The 10,304-nt window shown below is 44.0% G+C and overlaps 1 protein-coding gene across 1 annotated transcript in view; it reads right to left on the bottom strand.

Moving 5' to 3' along the window:
• CABLES1 (Cdk5 and Abl enzyme substrate 1) overlaps positions 1-630 on the bottom strand; it is a 110,572-nt gene extending 109,942 nt beyond the window's left edge. The window contains exon 1 of the mRNA XM_029921575.1: positions 589-630. Coding sequence (XP_029777435.1) covers positions 589-630 — 42 coding nt within the window. The remainder of the gene's footprint in view (positions 1-588) is intronic.
• Positions 631-10,304: the final 9,674 nt, after the last annotated feature.

Below are 10,304 nucleotides of genomic sequence, written 5' to 3' on the forward strand. Positions count from 1 at the left end.
CCAAGTCCCTGGCCCTCCCGCCCCTGCGGTCTTCGGCTTCCTGGACCCGGCGTCCGTATTTATAGGTGCGCGCGCCCTGCGCTCGCGCTCCGAAGCGCTCTTTGCAATAACACAGTATCACGTGTGGGGAATGAAACCTGGGAGGAAAACAAAGCCGCAGGCGGCGGCCGCGGAGGCAGGCGGCGGGAGGCGAGGGGCCGGAGAAGTAGGAGGAGGAGGAGGAAGGGAAAGCCGAGTGGGTGGCGGGGCTGGGGTCATCTGCGGCGAGTCCAGGTAGTCGGAGCTTCCTGCGGGGAGTTGGTGGCTCCCGGGGCGCGCGGGAGCCAGCTAAAGGAGGCGAGCACGTTTTGCCGCCGCGCCCGCACTGGGAATCGGGAATCCGGGGGCGCAAGCAGAACCCTGGAATCTTGGCTTGAGGATGCGGTCCCGGGAGAGCTGTGGGTCTGCAGGACAGTTACTTGGAGGGAAGCTGAGATGTGGCCCACGAGCTTGTTAGCTGGACCTCGTGCCGCCGTTGGGCCCTGAGAAGTAGGTCTTTATTAATAGTTATACGGGTAGGTTCACGACCCCTTCTGTGAACACTCTCACCTTAAGGCTGTCGCTTAACCACTGAGGCTGTGTCTCGTTCATTCGCAGGCACCTGAGGTAATTGCACCCCTCGGTGCATAAGAGCCCCCACACATGTGAACATCTTCTGAACGGGCTCATTTATCCATCCCCACTTGATGGTGCTGTCACTTTTCATCTCTTTCTTAGCAAAAGCCAACATCAATTTTTATTCAAGATAAGCTAAAATGGCCTCACGCCCTATTTCCCTAGTCACCCTGCAAATGTGGAATATGATCTCTTTTTATCCCATATAAACTGAAATAATATGCATACTTTCATTTATTTCATAAACACCCATTCGGTACCTACCATGTCTTCTTTTAAGATGGGTTCCTGCCCAAAGATTCAAAGACAGTTCCAGAGCGGCAAGTCTGGACCTGGGAGGAGTCACAGAATGCTGTACCTTGGCCCCGGCCCCAACAAATGCCTGTGCCGGCTGAGGGGGTTGGGTGCGGGGGCGAGAGGGCACCAGGAGCCTTCTGAAAATGTGTACCGGTTTTCTACGCGGTGAGGAACAATTGTCACATTTTATTAAGCTCTGTGATGCCTAAGACACTTCTCTACACTTTTCTGAGGAAGAAGCCATGCGTTTAAGATCAAGGTATTAACTTAATTAAAGGTTTAAATTTAGCCCTGGAACTAATGGGTAACTCTACATTGAAATTCCACTCCACTTCAAGTTCAGGAAAGTAAATTGAGTAATGTAGAGCAAATACACCCTGTCTAGAGATGGGCAGCCAACCTGGAGCATATGAGATATGGGTGAGTTTCAGGTTACGTTTGCTTAGGACAGATAGGCACGTGGCCCTTCGCATGAAAAATTGCTCAGATTTTATTTTATGCCATTTTTAGGCCTTTTGAAACAGACGAGAGTGGGATTCTTTTATAGCAGCCTTACGGCAGCTAAGTCAAAGCTTGGTGACCAGCTCTGTGAAATTTCATTAGTTTAATTATTTTTGTTTAACTGCCTTCCAAGAGGCTTTATTACCATTAACTTAATTTGCATGACCACTGGCCTGGTTGTGCTGGTAGGCAGCATTAATGAAAGATACCCCATGAACTATTTTTTATTACAAAAGTGATAAATGTTAATTGCACAACATTTAGAGAATAAGGTAAGTAAAGAAGTTTGGATTTTTTTAAAGTTTATTTATTTTGAGAGGGAGACAGCACATGTGTGGGAGGACAGAGAGAGAGAGAGAGAGAGGGAAAAAGAATCTCAAGCAGTTTCCAAGCTCTCGGCACGGAGCCCCACTCTGGGCATGAGCTGAAATCAAGAGTCAGGGGCTTAACCCTGAGCCACCCAGGTGCCCCAGTGAAGAGAAGTTTTAATTTAAAAAAGCACCGCTAATGTTATCTGCTACAGGATAACTTAAACTTTTTATTTCTGTCCTGTATTTTTAAACAAGTGAAAGCACATAGTTCAGATCTTGTGATTTTTGCTTGCTGTGTTGCGATCATCTTTTTCATTTAGAATATTCTTCTGTAGAATGATTTTAATGATTAATAGCGTTCAATTTGATGAAGAGATTACAGTTATTAAACCTGTACCCTAGTGGCACCTAGCTCAGTCAGAAGAGCATTTGACTATTGATCGTTGGGCTGTGAGTTCAAGCCCCATGTTGAATGTGGAGATTCCGTAAATAAATAAGACATCCAAAAATAATAATAATAAATAAATCTGTACCCTACATTGAACATTTAGGTTGTTTCCAGTTTTGCTTTTATAAAGAGTGTGGTGATGACTTCCTTTGTTTTTCTAAATCTTGCTACCGTCCAACATTTTCTTAGGCTAAATAAATATGGGGGCAAATGGCGTATCATGCTCTGAAGGCATCCATCCAGAAAGGCTGTCCTAGTCTGCTTCCTCACACTCTTGCCAGCAATATCAATTGTTTCATCAATATTCATTTCTTTACCATCTGATATAACTCTCTGCCTATTTTAAGTGTCAAACATACAAACTAATTTCAAATGCTTATTAAAGCATCAAACAAGAATCGATATTTTATTTAACATTCACACTGTTCCTGTGCTCAACCCTCTTATAGGGATCATCAGAGATAAGGTTTACTGTTCACCTACTGTGTGCCAGCCTCAGAATATTTCTAATCCTTTGCACTCTGCAAGGAAGGGGTGATGGTGTGTTATTATCAATATTTACAGATGAGGCTCAGTAAAATGAAATAATTTGCCCAGTGATGCCCCGCTCTCATACAGGGCCAGTTATACAAACTGGTCTTATTCTAAGACCCATACATGGTCCTGCGCCCTCTGCTGGTGAGGATGTATGATGCGGGTTACATCTCCAGATTTAATCTTGTATTTGTACTTTAAAGTCAACTGTAAGGAAAATAGGATGAAATTTGGAGGAGAAGCATCAGAGATTCAAGAGCAAGTCTCTTAACCTCTCCAACCCAATATTCTCAGTAGGTTATTCTGAGATACAAAGGAGACTACTCATGAAAGATTTTAATTCATCTTAAAGTACTCTTAACAGTGTCTGTTGTTGGGGTTCCTGAGTGGCTCAGTTGGTTGAGCTCCGGCTCTTGGTTTCAGCTGAGGTCATGATCCTGAGGTTTGGTTTGTGCGATGGAGCCCGGGTCCGGCTCTGCACTGACAGAGTGGAGCCTACTCAGGATTCTCTCTCTCCCCCTCTCTCTGCTCCTCCCCTGCTCGTGCTTACACACTCTCTCTCAAAATAAATAAATAAATTTTAAAAAATAAAACTAAAAACATTTTTAAATGTCAGTCGTTATTTATAACAACTCAATCTACCTACTCCCTAATTATTCCAAATTCACTTATTTTTCACCTATTTAATCACTAATTAAATATTATTGAGCAACTTCAGTGTACGTAACACCATAAAAAAGCAAAAAAGAAGTGTGGCCCTTTGCCCAGGTACCTTCTATAGCAAAAATAGGGGAAAGCAAAAGCTCGACACATTTAAATAAAAATGCAAGGCAGACTCTGATTAAGTGATCCATCAAACGAGCAGTCAGACTGGTTCCGTGAATGTTATTAACATTTGAAAAAGGAGCTTTTTATTTGAGGTGAGGTCTGTGGGGGCGGCCTCAGGCAAGATCCCGATTTCAACCTACCTGGATGCTAAGGAGGGAAGGAGGGGACACTTTAGGAAGAGGAAGTTTCTGCATACAAAGTCCTTGAGAAGACTGTGGGCACAGAGGACTAGAACTTGAAAAGTAAGTCTTGGTCTGCTGAAGTTTTTTGGTTTTGGGATTCTCCGTCTCTCACTTACTTTAATATTGTCCCTTTCCAGTGCCCATTCTAAAAACTTTTTTTTTTGTATGCAACCAACAATTTTGATTGACACGCCCAGGAGTCCATTTTAAAAAGAAAGAAAAAGAAGCTGCAAGTAATCACTAACCCTTAAAAAACATAATTTTGGCAGGGAGCACCTGGGTAGCTCAGGCCATGATCTCACTCACAGTTTGTAGCTCGGAGCCTAGAGCCTGCTTCGGAGTCTGTGTCTCCCTCTCTTTCTGCCCCTCCCCTGCTCAGGCACTGTCTGTCTCTCAAAAGTAAGTAAACATTAAAAAAATTTTTTCAATAATTTTGCAGAACAAGAAGTCTGAAAATTAGCTTAGAGATGACAGTGGTTATCACTCATAACAAAAACCATCTGACGCTGTGGAAATAATAAGGGGCTCCGATGCCTGCTGAGGCGGTTATAAATTTGTGATCTCTGGGGGCTCCAGCTTAGGAAAATCACAAACTTTTTGCGTTGGTTGCTTCATCTGTAAGGGTAGGTTTAGTAATATTTTGCCTTGCAGAGTTGTGAGGATTGGTGATAATATAAGTTATGCAACTAGCATACCTTAAGTAGGTAGCTATTAGTAGAAAAATGCAAAATATATAAGGTGCACACAACAAAGGCCAGGATATTTTAGGTTCTGGGTTTTTGCAGTTTTCACGAGCACGCCAGGCAGGCAGGACCATGAGAATCGTCAGATGCAGGCTCCAGTTCAGATCAGATTATTTTACTGCACGTTCCGTAAAAGCGCTGCCACTGCCCACTAGAACTCACACCCAGAATAGATCTAAAACACTGGCCCGGCGCCAGCAGACCTGCTGCTTTCCTCCATCAAATCAAAGTTAGACCGCCAAGACTAGAAATGGAGAATGCCCAAAGAGGTGGTGTCCTCAACACCCCAACTCCTCTCCCTGAAATCTACCTTCCCCACGGAACTTCTGATCATTTCTGGCAGCCAAGGAGAAAGGCAGGGTGATGGAAAGTGTCACTGTTTTCCTCTTGGCAATTCGGCATAGATACTTTAGTTTTCTTCCTTAATTTCTTCAAGACATCTGAGACCAGATGCAACACTTAAATAAGACTTGATGAGGGGCACCTGGGCGGCTCAGTCAGCTGGGCGTCCGACTCTTGATCTCCGCTCAGGTCTTGATCTCAGGGTGTTCATGTTGGTCTCTGCACTGGATGTGAAGCATACTTAAAAGAGAGAGAGACTTGACCAGAAGCTCAGGGATTTTTAATGAAGATTGAAGTCAGCAAGTAACAGAGCCATATATAGCAGCTTATAAACTGTGACTTACTCATAGTACTCATCCCAGTATTTCCTAAATGCTAGGTTCTGTGAGTACCAAGGAGAACAGGCTGTGATCCTGTCCTGGAGCCCTCAGGCTAATAGCAGAGAAAGCCACATCCGTATTGTCACCAAAAATACATCAAAGTATTTAAAGGAAAGAGTTGTATGCACTGAGTTCAACTAAACGCCAGCATACCTCGTGGAACTGAAAGTATTTCAGCCTTTGCCCCTACTACTCGTCACCTAAGACCTCCTCCTCTCCCTACACAGGAGATGCCCAGGGGAGACTGTGTTCCTGCTACTTCTTACCATAGGGCCATCTTCCAAGTCTCCTTGTCCTGCCTGAGCTCACGTCCTGCCCTTCCCTCAGTGCTTGGTACCCGCAGCCCCTGACACTGTCCTCGCACTATGTGGAGGAAAGACGGAGAATATTTTACTGCAGTCCCTGCCGAAGATGATGTAGGGCCTCCAGGCTCTTATAACTTGTGTGAGAAGCCGAGGAAAATAGGTGATGGGGCATGTCCATGGGCGGTACGAACAGTCATGTAAGCCTGTGTTACCAATTTATTAAGGACAATAGTTCAAGCCAAGAATGGATTTAGATACGTCGTTAATCTGGGGAGGTGTGTTTCAGTAACTCTCATCTCCACTAGGTGTTTAGAGTAGATTTCCAAAGACAATAGTACAAATGCATTTTCTCTTCAAATTCCTCTGATCCATCAGAAATCTCCACTGGACACAGCCCAGCAAACTGTAAGCTGGAAAGGATAGCCATCTAGGGTGCAGTGGCCTATCACACCAGCCCACCGTGAGAAGGGCACAGGCTTGAGTTTGCAGATCCCAACCCTCTCACTTTTGAGTGTGTGGGGGGTGCTGCACACTCCCCCAGCAGCCCGTCCTCTCTCCGCAAGCAAACACAGCTCCCTGCCCTCCGCGGCTCCTCTCTCCCACAGTTCACCTCTCTGCGCCACGTACCTGCTGAGTTCTGTGGTTCAGGGTGTACAGATTGTCGTGCTAATCCTCAAATCAGTTTTCTAGGTGTGCAGGATGGTTTAGTGGTGATCTGGCTGTAATTCATGGATGCGAGACGTAAAAACCTTCCATGTTGTTCCGCCATCATGGCTCCTCCCAATTCTCTCACTAACTCTGGGACCCCTTTGCCTCAATTTCTCCATTTCCGGGCTGAAGCAAGTCCTATCTGCCTTGCGTGGTTATTGTGCAGATTAGAACCAGAGCATGTGTAGAACACTTGCGAAGTGTCTAGCCCATAGTGGGTGACTATTGAGTGCTGACTGTTGTCATTATACAAGGAACCCCAGAGAAGCACACTGGTGAACAAGTGGTAGCATCAGACTGTGTTAGGAAAATACATTTCAGATGCATCCATGAGATGTCCTCAGTCTTCCAAAAGGGTAGTGTTCTTGCCCATAATGCCACCCATCATCCAACTGTGGAGTTTTTATAGTATTAGCATTTAAAGAAATACACTGCACTTTCTATGTTGTATTACCTTCATATTTAATCATAGCAAACCTTAGCTTTTATTGTCTGAAAAGAATATTTTTAAGTTTATTTATTTTTGAGAGAGAGAGAGAGACTGAGCATGAGCAGGGGAGGGGCATAGAGAGAGAAAGAGAAGGAGACACAGAATCTGAAGCAGGCTCCAGGCTCTGAGCTGTCAGCACAGAGCCTGACATGGGGCTCAAACTCATGAGCCTTGAGATCATGACATGAGCCAAAGTCGGATGCTTAACCGACTGAGCTACCGAGATGCCCCTGTAAGAATACGTATTTTTATTATTCTGGTATACATGCATAGCCAGCCCAGGACCAAGGAAGAAAGCATTTCTCATGCAATCACAGTGGCAGAACATGCAACTGACATATGGTCTGCATGCATAGGCCTCCAAGTGAAGGCTCCTCTACACTCGGAAAAAACAGGCGGGCCTACAGGGTTCTACATCTCCAGGCACAACAGCATTATTTTTTAGTGTTTGCATTTGTTCAGGTGATTTTCCCATCAGAGTGGGATGGATGTAGCCAGATTCTGGGGGAGAGGACACCACTTTGCCTGCCACTGGGAAGTTCAGCTGGACTAACTGGTGATCCATGGGAACCTTGACCATTAAATGAACAGACCACATGAAGAGACAGCGCATGACACACAGAAATGCAAATACCTAGCAATCACTTGAAAGAAGGATGATTGAGGGTTGTGGGTACCCGTACTGCTGCTGGTGTCAATGAGGACAACCTTTCTGGAAAGTCTGGTGACAAACAATATGTATGAAGAGTTTTAAAAAGATCATGATTGAAAGCATGATCTTTGGAGTCATACTGGCTAGGTTAAATGTTGGCCCTACTATCATGGCTTTGAGCATACAGAGCATATAATCGATTGTGCTTCAGCATTGTCCTCTGTGAAATGGGAATATCTACTTTATAGCATTGTTATAATGGATTCAGTACGCTACCAATGCAGTAAATGCTTGGTACGGAGTAAACACTGCAGAAATGTAGCTATTGTTTCTTATTTTAAAAAAATGTTTATTTATTTGAAAGAGAGAGAGAGTGGTAGAGAAAGGGAGACAGAGAATCTCAGGCAGGCTCCGCACTGTCAGCACAGAGCCTGATGCAGGGCTCAAACTCACAAACTGTGAGATCATGACCTGGGAGTTGAGATCAAGCATTGGATGCTTAACCAACTAGGTCACCCAGGCACCCTTATTTTTTATTATTTTTTAAGTAAGCTCCACACTCAACATGGGGCTTTAACTCAAGATCCTGAGATGAAGCGTTGCATGCTCTACTGACCGAGTTAGCCAGGCGTCCCAGAAATGCACTTACGATATTAATCCTAAGAAGCTATTGAGAAACAAGGTCAAAGATTTATGCACAAAAATGTTCATTGTAGCATTATTTTAAAGTAAATAAAACTTGAAAAAAGAAGCCCTAAATGTGAACATTGGAAATACTAAGTAAATTATGGTTTACTCAAACAATGGGCTATTGTGCTTGTATTTTTGAAAAAAAATTTTACTAAGCTTTCTTAATGACATGAAAAATGGGTTTTGAAACAACGCTAAGCAAATAAAGCGGAATAGAAACCAGATAGATCACAATATTTCAACTGAACCTCAGTGAATGGGATTGTTGTGTTAAATACTAGTATGTGTCTAAAGACTACATTGTGACCAGAAGTTAAATCACTGGCTAGCAGGATCATGCTGATTTTTATTTGCGTCTTTTTTCTTATCTAAGTATAAATAAGCATGTGGTTGTTATAGGAATTGCTTCTTCTCAATTAACAATTTAAAAAAATATGTTTCAATGCATGGAAGTAAGTTCTGGAATAAAATGTGCCCAAACAAATGGTGAAACTATTGGGGACTTTTTTTCAGTTTCTTTAGGGATATTTGGTGACATCTAGCTTTCTCTAAAGCTAGGGTAGGGCGTGGTTAGGCAGAGAGAAGAAGGAAATGCCTTTTGGTGAGAGGACCAAGTGTCAATGAAGGATCAGAGATGAAAGTACTTCTTGGAAGTGGCTGGCAATGAGTGCACCTCCTAAACAGGTACTTTAAAAGAGTTATAGCAATGAATAATGGGATGTAAGGTTGAAAAACAGTATATAGGGCCAGATCATGATACTCCTAACTCTAAAATAAAAACTTTGAAGGGCACCTGGCTGGCTCACTGGGTAGAGCATGTGACTCTTGATTTCAGTGCTGTGAGTTTGAACCCCACGTTGGGTGTAGAGGTTAAAAGTAAAATCTTAGGGGCCCCAGGGTGGCTCCATTGGTTGAGCATCCGACTCTTGATTTTGGCTCAGTCATGATCCCAGGGTCATGAGATCGAGCACCTCATTGGACTCCGCGCTGGGTATGGAGCCTGCTTGAGATTCTCTCTCTTTCTCTCTCCCTCTACCCCTCCCCCACCCCATCCCCTCTTCCTCCCTTAAAAAAATAATAAAAATAAAAAATAAATAAAAAAGGAATTTGAATCTGTGGGTAGTAGAGAGCCATAGAGGATTTTTAAACAAGAAGTAACGTGTTGAAAGCCAAACTGGTGGAGCATTAATTTGGCAAACGTGCATAGGGGGTTGAACAGAGTCTGAAGGAATGGAGAGGGTTTTCTATTCATTCTTCCGTTTATATGTGTGTCTGTTCAGCATGCATCGGGCTCCTGCTCTATGTCCTGCTCTCTGCTAGGCACTCAGAATAAGGTAAGAGCCAAGGCCTCAAAGAGTTAACCACCTCCTGAGAAAACTGAGGAAGCAGAGCAAGGTTCCCTTTTATGTGCAAGCCCTAAACTGGTCATCTCTACCTGCTAGGTTATCAAATTCTCACCACCGCCCTGCTATCTATCCTATCTGATGGATGAAGAAGAAACAGGCTCAAGAAAGTTAAGCATGGTGACGTGCCTCTGGTCACAGAGCTGATCCCTGGGTAGTTCCTTCTGTAATATTTAGGGTGGAGGCCTGTGTCAGCAGGGGACAGAAGAATCCTAGGGGTCAAAGAGACCCCATATAGGAGGTGATATTTGAACCTGGACTGCAGTATACAAATAAGATGGGACATTTGGGGTCATGCAAAGGCACAGTGGCAATAATGTTAGGACTCTATTACGACAGGCAGTAAAACTTGGAATTGGCAGAGAGAATGGAAAAGAAGGGTCAAGTGCAATAGACATTAAGGAAACTGGCTTCCAGATTTCCAGTGGCTGGGTGGGGAAAGGGAGCAGGCAGCTGTAATTGCTGAAAGAACCGAGACTACTCTAGGGAGAAGAGAATACACGAGAGGGTAAAATGCTGGCTTAATTTTGGTGTGAGTTCCTGTCCTCCGCCATCACACAGTGCCCTAATGTTAAAGCTAAGATGATATTTTTCTTTTTATGTTTTATTTTTATTTCTTATTTTTGAGAGACAGAGACAGTGAGAGCAGGGGAGGGTCAGAGAGAGAGGGAGACACAGAATCTGAAGATGGGCTCCAGGCTCTGAGCTGTCAGCACAGAGCCTGATGTGGGGCTTGAACCCACAAACTATGAGATCATGACCTGAGCTGAAGCTGGACGCTTAACCGACTGAGCCACACAGGCGCCCCAAGAAGATATTTTTCTTTTTTTTTTTTT

Source organism: Suricata suricatta, chromosome 14 (assembly GCF_006229205.1).
Source record: "Suricata suricatta isolate VVHF042 chromosome 14, meerkat_22Aug2017_6uvM2_HiC, whole genome shotgun sequence".
In the NCBI taxonomy this organism is placed as follows: Eukaryota; Metazoa; Chordata; class Mammalia; order Carnivora; family Herpestidae; genus Suricata; species Suricata suricatta.